This window comes from Centruroides vittatus, unplaced genomic scaffold (genome assembly GCF_030686945.1).
Source record: "Centruroides vittatus isolate TY-2023 unplaced genomic scaffold, ASM3068694v2 contig_943, whole genome shotgun sequence".
Classification (NCBI taxonomy): domain Eukaryota; kingdom Metazoa; phylum Arthropoda; class Arachnida; order Scorpiones; family Buthidae; genus Centruroides; species Centruroides vittatus.
This window is the reverse complement of record NW_027122626.1, coordinates 39588-64186: the sequence shown is the minus strand read 5'-3', so window position 1 is coordinate 64186 and position 24599 is coordinate 39588. Positions and strand designations below refer to the sequence as shown.

The following is a 24599-nucleotide window of genomic DNA, read 5'->3' as shown; positions in this document are numbered from 1 at the left end:
GGTGCTGCTTTCGCCACCGGTAACCAAGGGAGACTGTGGCCTATTTTTCGAACGTGAGCCTCTGCCTAACCCACGAACGCGGACCTTGTTAACCCGGGCGACGTCCGAGCCGGTATCACACTTTGATCTAGTTATTACCATAATAAATATCTCCACAGAATGTGGGTGTGGTCACTCTTAGCTTCATTTCTCCCCATAGACCTTACTGGCATGGGTGTCCCTACCAGGAGCTTATGCTCCAGCCTGCATTGCCCTATGGATCAGTAAAATTACTGGGCTCTCCCACCACGACCAGGTGGTGACCACGGGAGAGTTATTATTATTATTATTATTAACTTGTCTTGATTATATATACAGATTCCCTGGAGGATAGACCACATCATTAATATGGAGGACTTCTGTCTAGTAAACTAATTTCAAAATCTTTGCTATTTATTACATACTGGGAAAATTAATTTTGTATTAAAAAACATTCTATATGCTTAACATTCCATATTTGGAACGACAACGAACCTGATGAAGATCTTGGTTAAAGATCAAAAACGCAAGTTCTGTATCTGTATTCGTGTTGTACCAGAAATTTAAAGGTTTTGGAAGGGACAATTATATGTACTGGTATTTATCATTGAAAGTTGTTCAATATTTTATTTAGTGCAAATCACTGAGGACACAACTCTTGATTATTATGCTTTATAAAACTAGTAATAGCTTCTTATGTTACATATGATGGCTCATTGCATAATGCCAGCAGAGGGAATTAAAATGTGTTCCCCTTGGCCTATAAAGAAGCATGCAGACACATCCCCTCTATAGTTTACCTGTTGCAGAGGGACACAATATCACTAGAGATGCCTTTACATTGCAGTTGAAGACCATATGAGCAACTAACAAGTTTGAGAGGGGAAGGATCACTGGGTTGAAAGAGCTGGATGGTCATCTTTCCAAATAGTTTACCACCTAGGTCATTCTAACAACATTGTGAGGAGGTGTTGGGACCAATAGATGAGAGACAGTTTACACACACAGTGCCCAGCCCCAGGATTTCCTTGGCAGACCACTAATAAACATGACTACCAGGTCTTCCGACAAGCACGCACACAACTGACTATATTGTCTGCCATCTGGACACAGATGGTGCCATCATTACAGGCCCCTATGTCTGTCCGTACCATTTTGAGGCATCTGGATGAGGAACATTTGGTATTGCAGGAGCCATTACATTTCTGCCATTGACATCATTCACTGTCACCTCTGTTTGGCGTGGTGTCACTCCTGACAAGATTGGACCACAATGGAATGAAACTGGATCATCTACAGTTAGGAATCCAGATTCAGTTCGAAAATTGATGTGGCCATGTTTGTTTTGGAAGCCTGTGGTGAATGCTTCAATCCTGTCTACTCTTTGGAGCAGCACACTGCCTCCACATCTGGTGTGATGGTCTGGGGTGCCATCACATATGACAGTCAGTCACCTCTAGTAGTGATCCAAGGGACCATGACAGCCCAGTGGTGTGTTAGTGACATCCTGCAGCCACATGTGTTGCCTCTGATGGCAGAACTCCCAAGAACCATTTTCCAACAGGACAATGCTCAACCACACACAGCAAGGGTTTCACACGATTGACTTTGTCACATGCCACATTTTTCAGCCTGCCTGTCCCCTGATTTGTCTCCAATCGAATATGTCTGGGATCATCTGGGGTGGCAAGTTGGACAGTCTAGGAGTTTGGCCAAACTATAGGACTGCTTGAAGCAACTGTGAACTAGATGCTGCAAGATGCTATATGGCACCTGTGTGAGGACCCAAACGGGGGTCGACTGGGAGGTCCGAATGGAGGTGTTAACAAGATACTAAAATCTCCCTTTACAACACAAAGGGACAAAATTAAAGATCTAAATTACACAATTGAAGTTTTTTTGGAATATTTAAAACAATGGAAAGGAATAAAGTTGAGGAACACTCGACAAGAGAGGAATCATATTCAGTCGCGACGTTGACCTCTCCTGCGCCCTCCATCGGGTTTTGAATTGGCACCAGGTGACAATAAGAGACCAATGGGGAGGCGACTTGGGGGAAAACATTATAAAACTGTTGTTTTCAAAGACATTTTTGGTTCTTGGATGCGTGAGTTTCCTCTCTTGGTTGTGTGTGCTCCCGAAACATTGGAATAAAGGACCCCTTTCGGACCTGGTGGAAGCATCATTAATTGCTGTCTCCTAGCTACCTCCAGATCGTTGGTTTGCCTGGAGAGAAGCAGCCGAAGGACGTGCTATATGCCCTGGGGCCTAAGGACATTTCGCTGTCCACGTTGAACTACAAGTCACGTAGACACGAACATTTGTTGAACTCTTTTTGGACAATTATTCTCATGCCTTGTGTGGTTCTACCTCATCAAACAAGAGCAAATTGTAAGGAAATTTCTATGTTTATTAAACGGTTAATAATGGTAAACCTGTCTCAGTGAGTCTTGCTGCACCCACACGACAGAATTGACCGCTCGGCTGTCGAGACCACTTCTCACTCCAATCGGCAAACCTCACACCTGTATGCCTCCATTCCTGCCTGTATCACATCATGTATTCATGCTAGAAGTGGCCCAAGAGAGTACTAGAACCTCCTTTCATTTGTAGTTTTTCCTGCAATAAATAATCCTTTTGCTTTCATTTTGTGATCACCTATTATATCACTGTTACACTCACACATGTACAGTTTTGTTCAATTCCAACAACTCCTTGGTGAAAAAGAAAAATGAACATGTTTGGAGAATTGAATCAGGCTTCTGAATCTATAGGGGTCATATTGACCATGATTGGTAACTCTAGGTAGCTAGGTTTATTAGTCTGGATCCAGATAAGCTATAGTAGTGAAAACTGGTCTATTGTGCATGTGGACTAAAACATTGAAAGTCACAATATTTCAGAATTTTTTTAAAAAAAAGAGGTATGTACTATGACAGTTGTATTGGAGTTAAAATAACCTTTTCTGTAATTGTAATGTTTAAAGTTCCAATGGAATAAAATAAAAATACTAATAAAAATATAAATATTCATACACATTACGATGATTATTGATCACAATATTATATAAACTTATAAATGAAAAAATAGGGATGTAACTTGGAAACCTTGAATTAAAAATAATATATAAAAAGTAGTGCAGCATGACATTTTATTGATTTTGGGATGTAAATTTATATTTAAATTCAGCATAGCTGAGTGAAAATAAATGAAAATAAGAGATGAAATAAACTATTTATTGTTGGATTTCTTAATATAAATATAAAGAGTACTTGGTTCATTCTCATAATTGCTAATAGGAAAAAAATTAATTAGAATCTTAGTAGAAGGAATAAAACTGTATTTTTATACTTTAGATATCAAAATCTTGTCTTGAAAATTTGTTTTGAGAATGAAAGTCTGTCAGAACAAAGTTGCATAATACAATATACTTCTGGTATTCATTGCCAGGAGGAACAGTTGTGTAAATCTGAAAACTCACAAAATCTGAAATAGTTGTCTAATTTTAAATGTTTAAAAGTTGTTCTGAAGTTAAAATGTTGTTTGCATAAAGGAAATAAAGTGATTTAGAAAATATCTATAGTAAATTGTTATTTATTTGTTTTTTATTATAAGATTGACTATCAAGAGTATATTTTCTAAAGATTTAATAAATCGTAATGTTTCCCAAATTTGGTATATATTTAAAAGATTTGAAACTCACAATGAAAGGAATTACTAAAAATTACGCAATAATCCTATCATTAAATTAATTGAATAAATTACTACATTTGTATTTTTATCTAATGTTAAAGCTATTATAATTCATAATTAAATTAATCAGAACCAGTATAGATTGTTTTTAATATGTTAAGCTGGAATCTCTCATTGAGAATTGGGACATGCCAATCATATATAATGTTAAAATATCAAGAAAATTATATGAATGTTAAAAGTTTGGGAAACATTGCTTAATGTATTGAGAAATCTTCTGTTGGTTTCTATTTATACTGAAAATTATGTGATGAATATACTTAACTCTTTAACATGAAACATTAAAAAATGAATTGAAGTGTGTGGTTGCATTGTATGAAGATGATTCTTCAACTAAAATGCCACTTATTCAAGTTACATTTAAGAATGAAGCCCTTGCGCAGTAAGTAAATAAAGTCTCTTCTAATTCTTCATTTCAATAAGATCCAAATATAATTAAAATGTTAGATTATTTTTCAGAACTCATATCCATTTTTCAATACAGAATGCTTTTTTAGCCCTAAACACTATTGAAAACTAAATATGTAAATACCAAACACTTTATCATCAACAAAAATTTTACTGTGATTAAGTACTTTTGGTCTAATTTGGATCATTATCTCTATCTTTTGAATACAATATAGAAAATGGTCTAGAAAGTATTTCCTTCATAGTAAAATGTTTGCTGGTAATAAAGTGTTTGGAATTTGTACATTTAAAAACTCAAACCAATATATGTAAAATTTTTGAAAACCTCCATGTATCAAGTACAGTAGAACCTCGATTATCCGGACCTCTATTATCCGGATTGTTCAAAATAAACAAAAATTCTACAAATTTGCTGATTTGCACTTGGCGAATTGCGACACTATTTATGTACGTATGTGATGGAATGCATGAAACAAAATTTTGAAAAGACCATTAGTAAATTCCAGTAACAATAGAAAGCGGTATAGAAGACATTGCTGAAGCAATAGCACAAATTTCAATATGTGTTGAATGTGATGAAGAAGATGTAACCGAGTGGTTAAATTGCGATTCGAACGATCCTGGATTCCAAATTTTGAATGATGAGGAAATAAAGAAATATCTGCCTCAGATGAACAAGATTGAGAAGATGAAGAGATTTTTGAAGTAAGAGATATTGGTCCTACATATTCTGAAGCTTTTCAGTGCTTAGATGTTGCCATGAAGTGGTTTGAGAGCTAAGACGAGTGTAACTCAGGACAACTTATATGTCTTAAAAGTATTCACGATTTAGCAGCTTCAAAAAGAACAGCTAGCTTTAAACAAAAATTGTTAATTGAATTTCTTAATAAAAAATAATTTAATATTGAAGCTATATGTAAATCTAGACAAAAAAAATTATTCATACTATATGCACTGTCAATTATTATTTTTTTCGATTATCTGGAGTTTTCCTTATCCAGACTACCTTCATCCCCAATTAGTCTGGATAATAGAGGTTCTACTGTACTTTCAAGTTTGCATATACATATTCTGAAGTTTGATTGTACTCAAGTAAGTATGGGTGTTTAAACCAACAAATGTTTGAATGCATTAGAATTTTATTTAAAATGCTACAAAAATATTTTGTGTTGGAATGTGAATTTGAGAATATTTTTTGACATCGTTATATTTAATAACTTCAAAATTTTTAAGTTAATTATTTTCTAATTTTTAGAGACAAAATTTATACTCAAAACTAATTTTACTAATAACTTAAGCCAAGAGTGAAGTCAACTTCAGATAAATAAAATTCTTTTATTCAGTAAAACTGAATTGGCCTAAGTTTATTTCAAATCAGTTATCTGCAGAAATGTTTTGATCACAAATAATACTATTTTATTTTAAATATTACAATTTTAAATATATTATTTGAAAACTTATCAAAAATGTTTGTTTTGCAAGTTTATTCCCACTATTATTTTAAATTTATAGAAAAAAAAATATAACAACATTTACTAATAATTTCTATCTTTATAATAATCAGAGATAAAAATATTAAACAAAAGCAAAAGTAATAAAATAGCATAGTAATATATTAAATTATGTTTTCGAATTATGAAAAATGAAAACATATTTTAAAATATACATAAAAATATTTTAGTTTGATATATTTCTTTAAAGATGAATTCAGACTTAAGGAACACAAACTGTTTTATTAGTAATCTTGTGTTTCTGAAAATGTTAATGACAAAGTCAGTAGTATGAAAGAAATTAAATGAAAATGAGATATATTTTTGGTTCATGGCAAATATATATCCCACATTTCTTCAATTCTAAGATGTCATTAATTTTCATACACTGAGTTTGAAATTAAATTTTAAGATTTTAATCTCTAAGACATAATGCTAATAATTTTTAAGGAGTCAGTTTGTGACTTGATAAAACAATTTTCAAGACTACCATATCTCATCGTCGGATCCAAACTTAATAATATTAAAATTTGTTTTAATGTAACTTAATTATTAAGTTTGAAGATATTAAAATCTGTTTTAATGTAACTTAATTATTAAGTTTGAAGATTTGTCTAAATGAATGCATTAACTATAAAGACTGATTCCCTTTCCACTGCCTGGTGGTCTTTCTTTAATAATCCTCAAGACAAGGGACAGCTTTATACGTAGAGAAAATGCAAATTATTAGGACACAGATTGTGTTCTAACAATTTGCGTGATGTGATATATAGAAGATACTTCAGTAAAAATGTTTTAATATTTTTAAATGGTTCCAATTGGTATCATTTTTCAAGTGGTTTTGGATACTTTCAAATGATTAAATGATGTAAAATGATATCTGAAGACAGGAAATATTCACTAGTAACTCAAAAAAGATAAAATCTATATCTTAGTACTGAATAAAAATTTATATTTCAAGCAAACATTTTCAGTCTGTTTAATAATTCATTCTCAGGTTACAATGCACACAAAATTCTAAATTGGATTTGAAATGCATTACAAATAAAACAATATCTCAAAAAATTATATTTGTAACACATTTAGAAGACACCAAGAATCCTCTTTAAAAAAATGTATAGAAAATTGAATGATGTAAACTAATTTTGAAATATTAATTTATTGAAGTATAAATTATCTTAAAAAGTCTGGTTTAAGAAATAATTTATCCACATTAATAGCGAGGTTGACGCCAAAGTTTTTAAATGTGAAAACGTGTACATTGGATGTTCAACGCCGCTTTCCTGTAAGCCTAGAAGTTTAACAATGGTGTTTGGAATGTCGAGCATGATTCCGCTGACTTTCCAAACTCCATTGTCAAACTTCGAGGCTTACAGGAAAGCAGCGCTGAACATCCGACGTACACATTTTAGCATTTAAAACTTCGGCCTCAACCTCGCTAATAAAATATTAATCAGTTATCAATAAAGACATTCAAATGTTTTATGAACCTAAATATTATATAATGATAGTGTGTTCTTATGCATTAAAATTAACTGACTTTTTTATTTTAGCTTGCTTAACAATAGTAAAGATATACTAATTCAAAGTAATTAGTATAATTTTGCTATAATTAAAATTGTTGTAATTATTTATTTATTTATTATTAAAATAATTTGACTAATTAGTGTCAATCTCAGGAGCATGGAAAACAAGAAATCTGTTGGACTTTTTGCAGGATAAGTATAGGATAATGACATGTGCTCACAATACATGAAAATTGAGTTAGAACACTTATCACGGTTATGATTAGTTGTAACCATATGTTGAAAATTTTCAATACATACAGTGGGAATTCACAATGCCACAAAATTTTGCATGACAGAAAACAGCATAAGGCATTGAAATGGTATATGAAGAAAGAAAAACAACACACATAATTGGTGTTTGAACAATGGGAAGCAAGGAAGTCACCTTGTGGCAGAAGACCCATACTACCCATAGTTCATGGCTGAGGCAGCAGCACTGTAGCTGAAGCTTACTGTGATGTCAGCTGAGAAGAAATCAAAGTTCACATTTTCCCATTTTCTGCTTTGGTTACATATTTCACAGAAAAGAAGTTCCACTCTACTGTTGCTTCTTTTCCATGAAATGTGCAACTAATTCATTTTGATGTATTTCAAGCACATGTTACCCTGTACTTATCCTGAAAAAGTTTCAATGATTTCTTTGCTTTTCACATATCTGAGATCACTGCTAATTAATCAAGTTACTTTATAACCACCTTTTATTTATGAAAGTAATGAAATTTTCCAATTTTCCAACTGGAAACTGCTGCTAAAATCCAATTTTAATTTTTATGTTTCATAACAAACATAACTATAGATATCCTATTTAACAGAAATTACAAAGCAGAAGTAGAAACATTCCTTCATAAGTTGTTGGCTAAAGAAAATGATGAAAAATGTTCAGCTCAAGATGATGTAAGCAGTTAAAATTTATAAATTTTTTATACAAAGAACTTTTGCAAATATTTTGATTAATAAATAAACCATTATACATAAGTAAATAAATAAATACCACTAATTTCAGAGAGCAAACTTTTTATTAAAAAAATGTTTTTGATCAAAATTTGACAGCTTAAAATCTTACATTTACAGTTTAGAATAGTGTATCATAGAGTATATAAATTAGTATAGACAAATTCAAAATTCATATTCTAAACAATTACAATTTTTAAATTTGAAACACATGCAATAGAACATGTAAAATAATATAATATAATATAAATTAAATAAAGTATTATACAATAAAGCAAAATAAAGTAGAAATTTTGTACAAACATAATTAGTGAATTTTGTTATTAATCTCTTACAGAAAGAAGAGAAATTGATGAAATTCATCAACCATATCCAAGCATTGCCAATTCCATATAAAGCTTGCATATTAATAATTAGTTTGGCAAAACTCAGCTATTTGAAAATACCAAGCTGAGCTGAGTTCTTGTCAGATGGATTGTGAGCTGAGCTTGAATTAGGACAAGAGCTGAGTTGAACTATGAATTTGGATGAGAGCTGAGCTTAACTGGAGTACATTGCAGCAAAGCTCATTTTTAAAATTGTATCTATAATAATAACATATACACAGTATTTTGGATATGTTTTCATGTATCTGTTATTAAAATAAGAGCATTTAAATAAAAACTGCTTGAGCTTTAACAATTTTTAGATTAAGAGACTTATTGAAAGTAATAAAGGGTAATATTTTAAAATGATACAAATAACAACAATCATTTATAGCAAAACAGGTATAGTAGACTCCAAATAATTCAAAGTGTATAGGACTGAGACTATCTTTACAAAAAAACTCAGCATATAGACCAGAACTGAGTTATGTTGAGCTATGAACTGCAATTCTGGACTCCAGCTTAGAGTTGAACTGATTGTCAAATTTCTGAGCTGTAACTCAGCTTAGCTTATTTGCTAGAACTCTGTTAATAATGTTACAATGATATCTCAAAACATATATAAAATTGCTCTGAAATTCATGATCAATAACCACCATCCCATTCCTTAATACATTTATCTGTCTTTGGAGACAGCTCATATAGACAAGGAAATGGTATTAGTTATAATTGTATTAGAAGCATTAAAATAATGTTCATTCATTCTCTTTGAAATCGACTTACCTAAATTGTAGAATCAATATAATATAAATCTTCTTGCTTAATAAGTTTAATTATGTAAAGGCTAACTTGTTTTTTTATTTCATTTATATTATTTTATTTTACATAATCTAATACATTTGTTTCAAATTCAAAAATTTGTAACTGTTTGGAGTACAGTAATACCTCAGTTTTCATTGACTTCAGATATTGTTGGTTTCGGTTTACGTCAGTTTTTTTTCTGTGAAAAATTTGTCTTGGTTTTAGTTGGTTGCTTCAGAATTTGTTTGCATGCTGACATGACCTAACTGCTAGTTTTGCAAAAACAAAGGGCGACCCACACACTTTCCTGCTCAGTGAGGCATTGTTTCTTGTTGTGTGAGCATTATTACCCTGTGCCTCTAGCCAAACAATTCCATTGCTTTCCTTTTGTTTTTGCTCCATCTTAGGACCAAAGAAAGTTTCCAGAGCCAGCAGTTCTTCAAAGAAGAAGGCCAGAAACATTATTGAGTTGAAGAAGAAAATCATTGAAAATACGAGTGACATTAAGATTGCTGAAATCAGCCTCTTTTATATTCATTTCTTATTGTTTTTAGTATTAAACACTATATTTATTCTCTATAAAGTCTGTTTATGGTATGTATTTTGGAGTGTCTAGAACAAATTAATTGGATTTACGTTGATTCATATAGAAATAATTGCTTCAGTTTTCATCAATTTCGAATTTCGCTGATTGTTTTCGGATGGATTATCAATGAAAACCGAGATATCACTGTATTAATTATGAATTTGCTCTAATTTATTTATTCTATGCTACATTACTTTAAACTATTAAATCTAAGATTAAGCTGAGGATGGTAAGATTTAAATGAAAACTTTTTTAGTTTAATAAGAAGTTGGCTTTCTGAAATTAGTAGTAATTTATTTATTTATTCACAAAGATAATACCAAGTTTCATAACCTTTTATTAAAATTATTATACATTATATACATTATATTTGATTATTATATTGTTTATTACAAATCTAAATACTGGAATAAATAAGATGTTCTGTTTAATATTTTTATGCAAATTGTTACAAAAAAATTAAGTTTCAATGAAATACTCTGATTTTTTTTATTTTATACAATTTTAGATAAATTATTCCTCGTATATTAATCTTATATTTTGTATTATGTTCATTTATGAAATTTTTCTGAAGTTAGAAAAAATTATAAATAATAAACTCTATTGTATATTTTTATCTAGAAAACCTTTCAGCTACAAATCTATCAAGACTTTTGCATTGATAGTGTACCAGACCTTAATGACAATGATTCAGAAGTATGGGATATTCCATTGTATCCTTTCAAAGAAAACTACTTGAAGTAAATTAATAATAACAATTTATTGTAAAAATTTTTAAATTCATTTTTTAAAAAATAAAATATTAATAATTTTTATTTTGATGATGATAAAAGTTTTATTGTTTTATTTATTTTTAATTAAAAATTAATTGTAACTACCATATAACGATATTTGTACAATAAGTATAATATAATGACTATATGAGTACTCCAGCTCTCAGTAGGACTTATCACACACTATTAAAACTGATCAGAATCACAGATACCAATGAACACAACATAAAAATATCAAAATTTATTGCAAAAAAGAGCTAAGTTTATGATAGAGCTGAAAATTTAGCACTCATATATTTAGCAATAGAAGGACATCATCAAGTACAATACAGTGGGTAATTGGTTAACAAACACTGTTATCTGTTCCAAACGGTTATCTGTTCCAAGACTTTGTTCATTGTCCGAATTGTTTGTTAACTGATTATTGATTTACCACAGGTTTTTATGGGAATTTGAATAATTTGTTCTGGGAACTCCAAAAAAATAAAAAATATATACTTTCTTACTACATTTATTTATATGTAATAATAAAAATACATATATACACAGTCTTGCATTTTTATTAGTCATGTTTTTTCCATTTGTGAAGGTTAAAGAATCTGTCTAATGTTGATTGCTTTTCTCTCTTCAGGATTTTTCAGAAGTAATTAATAACATTGTAATTGTAGAGATCTTTAAGGCTATTAACCTCAATCTGGTTTGGATGCCATTCTACAACTGTTGTTCTGACATCCTCCCACTTTTTCAAAAGATGTTTAAGAGCAGATATTGACATTGATCCTCTTTTTCAGAAGAAAACATATCTTGCTGAGTTTCTTGGTGTTCTTCATTCAAGTATACATATCAAACGAAACCTGATAATGACAATGAATGTATATTTGTATATATATATACCTTGCCAGGGTTGCAATGGCCAACTGAGTGCCTTGAGTGGATGTTTCTGGCCATGGGCACTGATGTGTCCCCAGTCGGCACTATGATAACTGTCGATGGTTATATCTTAGACTTATATATGCTGGAAGAGGAGATCGGACCAAAGGTCCATGTAGTGTAACTGGCAATGCGTCCGCATGGTAAGCGGGAGTTGTGGGTTTGAGTCCCACTTCGGGCCTATTCTTTTCTTCCAGTTTATTTTAAATTAATTAATTAAATATTATAATTATTAATTTTAATAAGAGATGGCACCTAATGCCTAACTCTAGTGCCAAATTCATTTCTAATCTATAATCATATATCCAAAATTTAGCCCAATCATTTACAGCAGTTGTTGGTGTATTTGTTCCTCATTCAAAAGTTCTTGGCGTACTTCTGTTGTCAGATCAGTTTCAGATTCCATTATGAGCTTTTCAATGTTTTTTATTTTTCAGATGTGATTTTTGTTACTCCTTAAGCTGCTTGAGTCTTCTTGATAATGCAGTATCTTTCTTAGATAAGATTGAACTGCACCCTACTGTAGACCTGTTCAAGCCATACTGCCCAGCAACATCAGACATCTGCCCATTCTCTACCTTTGCTATTATACTCTCACCTTTTGAAAATAAAAACCAATGCAAAACATAATGAGTGCGTGCTCGACAATCTCACAAATACTGTAAAAGAATTATTTCTGTCAGAAAAATAAAAGGCTGGAATTATAAGGGAGAGTTTTAAAATTTGGATGAATACTATCCGATGAGTAATATACCAGGTTGAGCGTCAATGTCGATGTCTCCCATGCACCGAAAAGTTTCGAGTTGTTGCCTGAAGACAAGGGAAGACCAATTGGTATTCATTATTTTACGTCGCTTCTTCTTGTGTTTGTTCTGTCAGGTGTTTGTGATCCAAACAAAAATCTTTCATGAAAGTGTTTGTTATCTGATATTTTTTGTTAACCGATCACCCACTGTATAATATAAATTATATTTGTTAAATATCAAAATAAAGAAAAAGATATTATTTCAGTAAAATTAGTTTGAATTCTTGAATACTTGAATTTTTATTTTATTATAGGTTGAATTGAAAATGTAATAAAATGTAATCTTGGCCATATATATATATATATATATATTCTATAATGGAATATTGAAAGAACAGCTGCAAAATTTGAATTGTAAACATCTGCTCATTAAGTAGTAAATTGAAAACAAAATGTTTAGAGAACCACTAAAAATTGAATGAGCTTTTGTTGAACTGGGATTTAAAATTTAAAGCATTACCAGAAATTATGGACAATAAATAGATGATCACGTTGTTAAAGTGAAGAATCATAGCAGACTTTAAAGCGTGACCTTTCTTCTGTACTGTTGATGCAAGTAGCTCTCATATTTGCCTTAAAAGTTTTAAGGGATTCCAGATTTCTTAGATTTTCTTCCCAGATGATCCTTCTTAAAATAATCATTTGTAGCAAAGGTGCATTTTATCATTCGATGCATAGATGGAAAAGATGGTAGTGATTTTCCTCTGCTCTCTCTCATACTTGTTCTCTTTCTGTCATTTGCATAAGGAACCATTTAGTTGAGCCTATGTAGATCAATTCCCGTATTAAATCTATTGTCATGAAGTGGAATTACATACACCCCTGGAGCCCTTTGTATGTTATGTGGGTCTTTCCCATTTCTTAGGATTTGAAAAAAAATTTTTTTTGACAACCTAAGAAATGTTTGTGTGTTATTTTCTCCTATAAGATATTTCTAAAATTAAAAAAGGTTATAAATATTTTAAATTTGCTTTCTTTGAATGTACTAATAAAAAGTAGTAGTAATTTTGTATGTACTAGTACATTAGCATTAAATTACGAAACAAATATTTATAAAGTAAGAAATTAATAAATTTATAATGAAAAAGATACTGAAAAAGTATTTCTTTTATATCAATAATCAAATTTTTAATTTTTTTGTGAGTCTATTATGGTTTTATTTTTAGTGTAATTAATATTAGTTTAATGTTACAAAAATTGAAAATTTGGCATAAACACCGCACTTGAGATATGTGCATTTGTGTCTTCATTAAGATATTAATGATTAGGTCAAGCAACTTACTTTTGGAAGAGTTTGGTTGAGTTTTTTTGAACATAAGTTTGAAAGAAAAAATTATTAGGCCAATTGTTCATTCATGGCAATCTTAAATTTAAAAAACAAAAACCTTAAATTTCCAGCAATAAAAAACATTTAATAATAACGTTTTCGACTGTTTTAAACAGCCATCATCAGTTAAAAACGAACTTAAACAAAAGAATGCAGAAAAAAGAACTCAAGCAATACAAATATTTAAAAATTCAAAAAAATTCCAAAGCAAAAACGCCGTCGTATATTAGAAACTAACAAACAGCGCATGCGCTAAATATCGTAGTAAGAATAAAAATAAAATAACAAAAAATACTGCCACAAAAATATTTCTATTACAAGAAAAAACGTTATGCATTTCGGTAAAACGACTTCCATGCCGTGGATAAACCGTCTGCGTCTCTATGGTTAATGCATCCCGTGTTAACGTGGGCTTTGTAGATTTCAAGCTTTTCTAGATGTTTCAGCATTTGTTTGTTGGTCGTGGCCCTAATAATAGACGCTTTGTCCCAATGAACGTCGACTTCCTGATGCTTAGCGAAAGCTGCTAGCACAGTAGTATCTAAGCTCTTATTGATGGAGTATCTATGTTCCTTAAGCCTCTGCTTTAAATGTCTCATAGTTGCACCGACGTATACCAGATCTGTATTAAATCGACGATCCTTTAAAGGTATAGAATATATCCCTGTCTTAAAACTCTGGTTCTCTTTTTTCTTGTCGTTTCTCAATAGTCGATATATTGTAGGATTACGCCGATACAACAGGCTTATGTTGTTGTTTCTGGCTACTTTCTTAACCATCGTGTGCAAGAAAGGAAAATAATTGAGAATCACTTTTCTTCCTTGATTCATAGGAGGAAGCTGCCGATTTTTTGTCTTCCGATATTTGTCGATAAGCCTATCAATCTCCTTACTCCGATAACCGTGTTGTAACGCTGCAGTGCGAATGTAACTTAATTCTTTATCGGTGTCAATAACACTGGTGCAATGTGTGTAAGCACGCTTGATCCAAGCATGAAAAGCTGCATATTTAAAATTCATCGGATCGAAAGAATTTTTCGGTATAATTATGGGCTGATAGCTGGGTTTTCTATAAATGTCCGTCCATATCTGACCCTCCTTACATGTGATTGAAAGATCAAGGAAAATTTACATTAGAAGCACTTTCTTGGTCAAGCCCTAAAGTCAAACCATATGGGTTTTTGTTGATTTCTTGAAGGAAATGCGGAGCGCTAGTAACATTCTTCCAAAGGATGAAAACATCATCCACATATCTTGTATATAAAACGATTTGATGTTGAAAGATGGGTGTGATCTTCTTTTCCAACTGACGTAATACCAGTTCACATAAAATAGAAGGCATAGGGCTCCCCATAGGCACCCCTCTTTCTTGCAAATATGTTTCATCTTCAAATTCGAAAAACGATGTGTAACATATTAAATTTGCAAGCTCCAAAATGCTGGTATGGTATTTCGCTGCATTATCTATATTAGCAAAAAGAAAGTCTCTCAGCTCACAAAAACAGGGCGGCAGCTTTATAGATGGAAACAAGGACTTAAAATCCATTACTGTCATATATTCCTTATCCTTGAGTGTAATGTTGTTGAGCTTTTCCACAAGTTGTACTGCGTTTTTTATAGCATAGGGGTATTCTTGAATCTTTGGTTGGATAAACTTGACAAGCTGCTTCTCAATGGCAAACGTAGGGGATCCGCACTTCTCTATTACCGGGCGTATTTGGCAACCAGGCTTGTGGGTTTTACCAAAGGCGAAAATTCTAGGCGTTTTTGGAGCTTGTAAAACTGAGTTATGCATACGTAAAATACGAGCCAACGGGGTTAAAGAGAATTTCTTGACTCTCTGTTGCAGCGATTCCATGTATTTGTCGAGAGCACGTTGACATTCGGTGGTTCTGATGTATTCATGTAATTTACAGTTATATGTGTCACGGTTAGTAAGGACAACACCTTTAGACTTATCCGCTTTAATAAGTACTACATCGTACCTACACTTACTAACCGTGACACATATAACTGTAAATTACATGAATACATCAGAACCACCGAATGTCAACGTGCTCTCGACAAATACATGGAATCGCTGCAACAGAGAGTCAAGAAATTCTCTTTAACCCCGTTGGCTCGTATTTTACGTATGCATAACTCAGTTTTACAAGCTCCAAAAACGCCTAGAATTTTCGCCTTTGGTAAAACCCACAAGCCTGGTTGCCAAATACGCCCGGTAATAGAGAAGTGCGGATCCCCTACGTTTGCCATTGAGAAGCAGCTTGTCAAGTTTATCCAACCAAAGATTCAAGAATACCCCTATGCTATAAAAAACGCAGTACAACTTGTGGAAAAGCTCAACAACATTACACTCAAGGATAAGGAATATATGACAGTAATGGATTTTAAGTCCTTGTTTCCATCTATAAAGCTGCCGCCCTGTTTTTGTGAGCTGAGAGACTTTCTTTTTGCTAATATAGATAATGCAGCGAAATACCATACCAGCATTTTGGAGCTTGCAAATTTAATATGTTACACATCGTTTTTCGAATTTGAAGATGAAACATATTTGCAAGAAAGAGGGGTGCCTATGGGGAGCCCTATGCCTTCTATTTTATGTGAACTGGTATTACGTCGGTTGGAAAAGAAGATCACACCCATCTTTCAACATCAAATCGTTTTATATACAAGATATGTGGATGATGTTTTCATCCTTTGGAAGAATGTTACTAGCGCTCCGCATTTCCTTCAAGAAATCAACAAAAACCCATATGGTTTGACTTTAGGGCTTGACCAAGAAAGTGCTTCTAATGTAAATTTTCCTTGATCTTTCAATCACATGTAAGGAGGGTCAGATATGGACGGACATTTATAGAAAACCCAGCTATCAGCCCATAATTATACCGAAAAATTCTTTCGATCCGATGAATTTTAAATATGCAGCTTTTCATGCTTGGATCAAGCGTGCTTACACACATTGCACCAGTGTTATTGACACCGATAAAGAATTAAGTTACATTCGCACTGCAGCGTTACAACACGGTTATCGGAGTAAGGAGATTGATAGGCTTATCGACAAATATCGGAAGACAAAAAATCGGCAGCTTCCTCCTATGAATCAAGGAAGAAAAGTGATTCTCAATTATTTTCCTTTCTTGCACACGATGGTTAAGAAAGTAGCCAGAAACAACAACATAAGCCTGTTGTATCGGCGTAATCCTACAATATATCGACTATTGAGAAACGACAAGAAAAAAGAGAACCAGAGTTTTAAGACAGGGATATATTCTATACCTTTAAAGGATCGTCGATTTAATACAGATCTGGTATACGTCGGTGCAACTATGAGACATTTAAAGCAGAGGCTTAAGGAACATAGATACTCCATCAATAAGAGCTTAGATACTACTGTGCTAGCAGCTTTCGCTAAGCATCAGGAAGTCGACGTTCATTGGGACAAAGCGTCTATTATTAGGGCCACGACCAACAAACAAATGCTGAAACATCTAGAAAAGCTTGAAATCTACAAAGCCCACGTTAACACGGGATGCATTAACCATAGAGACGCAGACGGTTTATCCACGGCATGGAAGTCGTTTTACCGAAATGCATAACGTTTTTTCTTGTAATAGAAATATTTTTGTGGCAGTATTTTTTGTTATTTTATTTTTATTTTTATTCTTACTACGATATTTAGCGCATGCGCTGTTTGTTAGTTTCTAATATACGACGGCGTTTTTGCTTTGGAATTTTTTTGAATTTTTAAATATTTGTATTGCTTGAGTTCTTTTTTCTGCATTCTTTTGTTTAAGTTCGTTTTAACTGATGATGGCTGTTTAAAACAGTCGAAAACGTTATTATTAAATGTTTTTTATTGCTGGAAATTTAAGGTTTTTGTTTTTTAATAGTTTATTTTCCAGTAGCTAGTTTACGTAATCTTAAATTTATACATCTGCCATTTTTGAAGCTTTTTGTTAAAATGAAGACATATTCATATTTTATTCTTTTATTTAAATTGAAAGGTTTTTAAGAAAAAATAAGTAGATTTATCATAAAACTTTGTTATTTTTATATATTTGAAAGCAATGTTTTTTTTATAAAAATGTGTAATACTTCTTAAGTGTTTATTACATTTTTCATCCTGATCCATTACAGGAGCTTCTCAATATGGTGACCTCCAATGTCTATGCAAACATTGTATCTGCGAAGCATACAATATTTTTGAGCACTTTCTAAAAAATATCTGGTATGTGTTAAATTTCTTGTGTCACAACCATAATTAATGCAAACAGATCTTCCTTCTACTTTATGACATACATTTTCAGTGTTTGTGTATTTTATTGTTTTATACTTATAATAATTTACTTTATTCACTTAAAAAATGTTTTAATGAAAATGAAAAATTGCATATATTTTTTTCATTATATACTTTTTAATCTTTTCATATGCATCAAATTTTGGAAGTGTAATATTGTAACAGGAATTTCAAAACACCCTGTGTGTGTATATATATATACAGGGTGGGCCAGCGAAAACGAAACGGCAGAGTGTTCGTGTTCGTCCAAGCAAAGCGCTCGGACAGGTCGATTTTACTCTCGAGGGGACATCTTTTGCAATAAAGTTTTTGCGATTCTGAATATTAACTAAACAAACATTTATTTCGAAAAAAATGTTTGTTTAGTTAATACAAAATAAATGAGTTTTTAAAATTTTTTGTTGTCTTTTGTATTCAGAATCGCAAAAACTTTATTGCAAAAGATGTCCCCTCGAGCAAAAGATCGACCTGTCCGAGCGCTTTGCTTGGACGAACACGAACACTCTGCCGTTTCGTTTTCGCTGGCCCACCCTGTATATATATATATGTGTGTGTGTGTGTGTGTGTTTGTGTGTTATAATAAGTTTTAATATAATAAAAGGTAAAAATTAACATATATAAAATGGCATGTGTCTTCAAAAATAAATTAAGAAAGTAAATTTTCAAATATTAAAAGCAGCTGTTTTTTTAACAAACTAGTTATATAATTCTTTTACCTACTAATAAATAATAATAGACTATGTTACATTAATGCCATTAGAAAAATATTTATTTAAATAAATAATTTTTTCAATTCTCAATTCAAAATATTTTAAAATTCAAATCCTTAATTTTAAATTGATATAATCATGCATATAAAGATATTCTTGATCAAAATGGAAATTCAGAAAAATTAACTTTTATTCGGTAAGTTGTTTATGAAATTTTCCAAACATTTTTATTTTAAAATTTAAATTATTCACAAGATCTATCATCATATTTTGTTTTTTAATTATTTAAACAAATACTTAATTTATTAATTTTTTAATTATTTGTTTAGTCTTTTGTTAATCTCTTTTGCTAAAGATTAACATAACTTTCTGTTAATGTATCTTCAAGACAGGTCAAATCATAAAATATAATTTTACAAATTTTATAGAAAATTATAGTTTCTTCTGTTTTTTCATTTGCAGAAATAGGTACATGTAATGTATTTGGTGTTTGTTTATTTTTATCATTGAATTGATTTGATATACAGTAGAGTCCTGTACAATGTGCAAATGAAGCAAGCAACAACCCTCGAATTTTGTCGATCAGAGGTATACGTTTTTTTTCAACTTATAGGCCAAGGTTTAAACTTTCATAAATTGTGTGATGATGCAGGTTTCGATAACGCAATTTCCTATAATTCGTAATGAATCCCCCACGTTGTACAGGGCTCTACAGTATTCTTAAAATACTGACATGATTGTTTTATAATTCTGAATATATTCCTATTTACATTTTATATTTATTTTTTTGTGAAAATTTTAAAGTACCAGTATAAAAATATAATGCCAAATGATGTACTGTATTACCAGTCAATAGTAAGGCTATATAATAATTAGTTATAAAGTAATTTGACTAAAGGTAGATGGTTAGGCTGCCATTTTGTGATAATTTTAATAATTATAATAAATTAATTTTTAAATTAGCTTTATTAAAGCTCAATAATATGGCAGATTGTTTTTGCATTACTTAAATATCAAACTGTGGATGAATTGTTTATACATAAAAAGGATATATTTTTTAATCATTGTTTTATATTTAGAGTTGTTTTTTGCTGTTGACTCCCATTTTTTGTATAAATAATTTAATTACATTTTATTACCAAAAGTTCTTAGAGTTGATATTTGAATAAAATATTATAAAATTGTATTACTAATAGTTTGAAAAATTTTAAGCTCAAAAATTCATAATGATTATCAAATTTTTTAAACAAATTAATTATGGGATTTGGTCAATTTTAAAATTCAGTTTATTGAGAATTTGACAGTTTTCAGGATCAGTTTTTAATGACTATCAGATATATAAGAGGATCTTTATATATGTCTATCAAATTTTCAACTGACTTACAGTGAAGGGACCTGATCGTACATTTGAACCTTAGTCCCTCATGGAGGTTGGCAACATAATTAGTTGTCTCAGTTATTTGGCCATCTTGTCATTATTTAATTATTAGCCAATAGTTTTAAATCAAATTTTAAATAAAACTATAAATGAGTTTGAATCTTAAACTCCTCTGTTTTCACAAATAGGTTCTTCCACTTTATGCCATTATGTTCTTTTTTAGTACTTTCTTTGTATAGATGCTTTAAACAAGGAAAGGCAAGGTTTTTCAAATCGTATGAAAGTCACTAATGAATTAAGTGTCAAAAAATTTTTCTATAAGGAAGAAAAATAATTTTTTCAGTGACAAGGAGAGGTCATTATATGATCTTCACAGATTTCAATAGTACTATGTGTAAGGATAAGCCTTAATACAAGCCTTTATTGAGCAAAGAGAAAAAGTGCACTTCTCAAATGTTTTCAAGAAGATTGAGGTTAAAAAATCCTGAATGACTTATGAATAAATTTTGCAGAATCTTTTATTGAAGACTGTTTGTGGACAATGAGTAAGGTGCACTTTTATTGAAGTGTGCCTTACTCATTGTGAGATTGCTGGTTTGAGTCTCAGTGAATGAAAATTTTTTAAAAGTCAATGTAATTTTTACATAAAATAATTGTAAATTATGTGGGTTTATATATTTTGTTTGTTTTCTATTAAAAATGTGCATTTTTTATTTCTTGAAAATTTGTTTTGGGGATTGTTTAAATTTAAAATTTGTTTTTAAAACTTGAATAATTAATTATTTTATGGTTTATGATTTTATTATTATATTATAACTTTAATTTATTTTACTGTCTGTTTGTTTTATTAGCTATAAAAATGGAATAAACTTAGGATAAATGTAGTTGTGAATTCACACCAGACTGTAACTTCAGGTGATGGCTGTGAAAAATAGGGTTTTTTATGGCCAAAATATAACAATTATGAATACCCATTATTCCCACTGACTTATGTGAAAATGTGTCTTGTTGCTTTACAAGATTTTTCATGGGCCATGACACATCCACTTCTGTGCTAACAAGAAAGATCCAATGCAAAAGTCAGTTGGGTTTTCTGTCAGCAGCAAGCAACTGCTGGTTATGATAGCAGCTGCTTGTTGACACCGACTATCTCAGTACCTTCCAATTTGTTTTATAGGATACATCCAGTTGCCGAGACATTGCCCGTGCACTTTCCGAGCCTGTGATATTATTCATTGATTGTTCAGTAACAGCTGTGGTAACATTATTAACAACCTGTGAAATGATAGGTTTACACCCTTGACCCAGCTTTCTTGAATCAACTGATTCTTCTGAGAGCTTGTGAATTCAAAAGTCTTCAGCATAAATTCTTTACAATAAATGAAAGCAATGAAAGAAACAGCTTTACAATAAATGCATGTTTCATCAAGATGGTGGCCATGTAGCTGATAAGAATGACATTTAAAATTGTAGCCTCTTTTAATACCCAGAACTTAACTGCAAAACATGTACTTATGCAAAGGAAACTGCATTTTTGTTGCTTGCAGCAGCAAAAGTACTATAGTAGTGAATTTTTGTACTAATATATTTATAGAAATGTCTTTTGCATGTCCTGAAATGTCACCATATCATACATTTAAACTACTAAATATCTTTCTAGACAGCATTGAAAGACATTTTAATTATGATCATCCAGTACTTTAAAAATTTAGATTTTTAAAGTACTGAATGATCATAATTTTTTACTCTAAAAAAAGATTAATTTTTAGAACATAAAACTTCTACTAATCTGATTCTCAAGTATTATTTTTCATTTTCATTATTTTGTAAACACTATATTTTTTTGTTGTCTTTCATATAATAAACCTATTCCTGATAAAAGTTTTTATACAATACTTGATATATTTACATTATCAAGTATTACATTTCTGTAAAGTTTGTTAAACTTACATATAATCAAATAAGCTAATAATTAATATGTCTATTTTTTAATTGAATTTTTAACATTACTTTTATTAATTCATTTGAATATATTTTCTTTTTATTTTATATCTGTTTATCTTGTTTTGTTTAAAATATTAATAGATTTTGATTTTGTCATAATATTTTTTGACAAGTTTATAATAATAATAAGTTTTTATAAAAATCTTTATAATTATAAATATTTCAGTTGTTTTAATTGCCTTGGAAATCACTTTTTGGACAAATGCCCAGAAGTTTTAGATAGACAACGTATTGCATATAACAGAAAATTTTTCTTTGGAATTAATAATAGGTAAGTTTTTGTTTTTAAAAAGTGGCTACTGAATATACAGTAGATATGAAAAGAACTATATCCAGTAAGAAACTTTTAATCTTATAAAATACTGTGTGACAATGTTTAAACTAAAAAGAAATTGAATTGTGTGCACAGAAGTTGTATGGTGGCACTGGTAGAATGCCAATGAGATCGTGATAAAAAAAATAAACAATTGAAGGAGTTTGGCATTATTTTAAGTATGATATGCAAACAGTATTAGTCCATGAAAGACCAGATTTTTCTCATAAAAACTTATAAAGTGCACAAAAACATCACATAATTGCTCTGCAAGTGGTCCACAACAATCAAGAACTGCCTGAAATCATCTCAGTGTACAATCATGAACTTAATACAGAAATTTTAAGAAACTGGTTCTGTCCTTGATGCCTGTAAGGGAAAGGTTGGCTGAAAAGTTGCTTCAAGGACAGAACTTTGGGGATCTATCGCAAGGCTCCAAAATCAACTGATGACCTCAAAACAGGCTTTATTAATGCTTTTGATAGCCTCCATAGTGATATTTTGCCAAAGGTCATCCATAACTATTTCATGTATTTGACATGTCATTGTATATGGAAAGTCACTTTGAAAACCTCACCAGTTGATTGACTTTTATTTCAAGTAGACACTTGAGCAGTTTTACCTTTGTATTTGTTACCATTCTCTTTAAATAAATTTTTTTGTTTGTTTAAACTTTAATTATCATTCAGTATTTGTCACAATATAGAAGATTCACATTATTCAATTAATAATGTGAATCATCTGTATGGCAATCAGTCAAAAAATGACCCCCCAGATTTTTACATTTTTGGACACCTTAAAATGTCAAGAAATGCAAAAAATTTGGTGGTTTTTTTTTTTCTTAGATGTTTGGGTGTGTGTGGGCCATGATTTTGTTCACCCACTTTAAAGCTTAATAACTCTTGTGCTTTTTGTTGAGAATTTCTGAAATTTTGCAAGGAGGTTTGTTTATTAGGGGGATTGATGCTATTAAGTTATAGTGGTTAAAGGTTGATGGGGTGGGGAGCTAAAGGGGGTCACGTGTATCTCCAGTAGGGTCATACTTCATGATGATTTTACTCATTATTAGCATTTAAACTTTTTTATAAAATCTGTCTTTACCTCAAAATTAAGCTTTTTGCCATAATAGTTAAAAATATAAAAAAATTTTTAATAAAATATGATAACAGAAGGTGCCACCAAATGTTGCCTGGAAAGTTAAGCAACTCGTTGCTGAATTTTTTTGAAACTTCTTTATAAAGGATATAAGGATGATAATGAATATCAGATTTTATGAAACTTAAATTAACTTTATTATGCATTTCTTTAGGATGTAATATAAATAAAATATGACTCTTGCAAGTAAAAGCAGATTATAGAAGATAATTTAATTTATTTTGTAAACAGGTTTAATTATTATAATTACCTTGAATTAAGTTGTTATATTTATAGAAATGTTTCAGAATGAATACTATGCATTACATATATTATACAGTGGTGTCTCGTATAACGTACGCCTCGAATAACGGACGCTGCGAACAACGGACTTTCTGTTTGGCCGTTACGTGACTCGAGCAACGGACTGGCTGCGAACAACGGACTTTCCGGCATAATTGGCGACTGCTCCATGGGTGCGTTAGTGTTTTCCTAACATACTAAACAAACGTAACCGGAGACGTAGTAGCGGAGCTCTGCGTCTCCGCTACTACGGGAGTGCGCTGCTGTTTGTAGGCATTTAGGAACGACAGTGAAAGAAAGATGGCAGCGCTCGCACTATCGATAGTATCGTGATGGAGGAATCTATAATTCTAAAATATGAGTTTCTAAAGGCAAAAGAAGAGTCCCAATTGTAAAATTTAACCATAAAATGGATTATTTGTTGAAAGAGCATTCAAAATAGCCACGAAAAAAATTCATAAAGACACTTACATCACCGCGTGCGCTAACTCGCGCTTTCACAATTTCCAAATTCTCATTCATAAAACCATATAATGGACCCGGAAACGAAACTATCTTAGCCATGGAGGACGCCATGTTGCTTTCCACCGTAAACTACTGCTACAAGCGGCCGCTTTTGCCGTTAGACGGCGTGCACTCCCACCGGAATTTAGGAACGCGTTCCGCAGGAATTTTTTAACGGA

At 31.3% G+C, this 24599-nt stretch overlaps 1 protein-coding gene across 1 annotated transcript in view; it reads left to right on the top strand.

Moving 5' to 3' along the window:
- The first annotated feature begins 3788 nt into the window (after nucleotides 1-3788).
- The window catches only part of LOC136985034 (zinc finger CCHC domain-containing protein 8-like), a 51734-nt gene continuing 30923 nt past the window's right edge, over nucleotides 3789-24599 (top strand). The window contains exons 1-5 of the mRNA XM_067282228.1: nucleotides 3789-4153; nucleotides 8050-8131; nucleotides 10562-10653; nucleotides 18915-18980; nucleotides 22333-22437. Of these exons, the coding sequence (XP_067138329.1) occupies nucleotides 4110-4153; nucleotides 8050-8131; nucleotides 10562-10653; nucleotides 18915-18980; nucleotides 22333-22437 (389 nt within the window). The 5' untranslated portion in view covers nucleotides 3789-4109. The remainder of the gene's footprint in view (nucleotides 4154-8049; nucleotides 8132-10561; nucleotides 10654-18914; nucleotides 18981-22332; nucleotides 22438-24599) is intronic.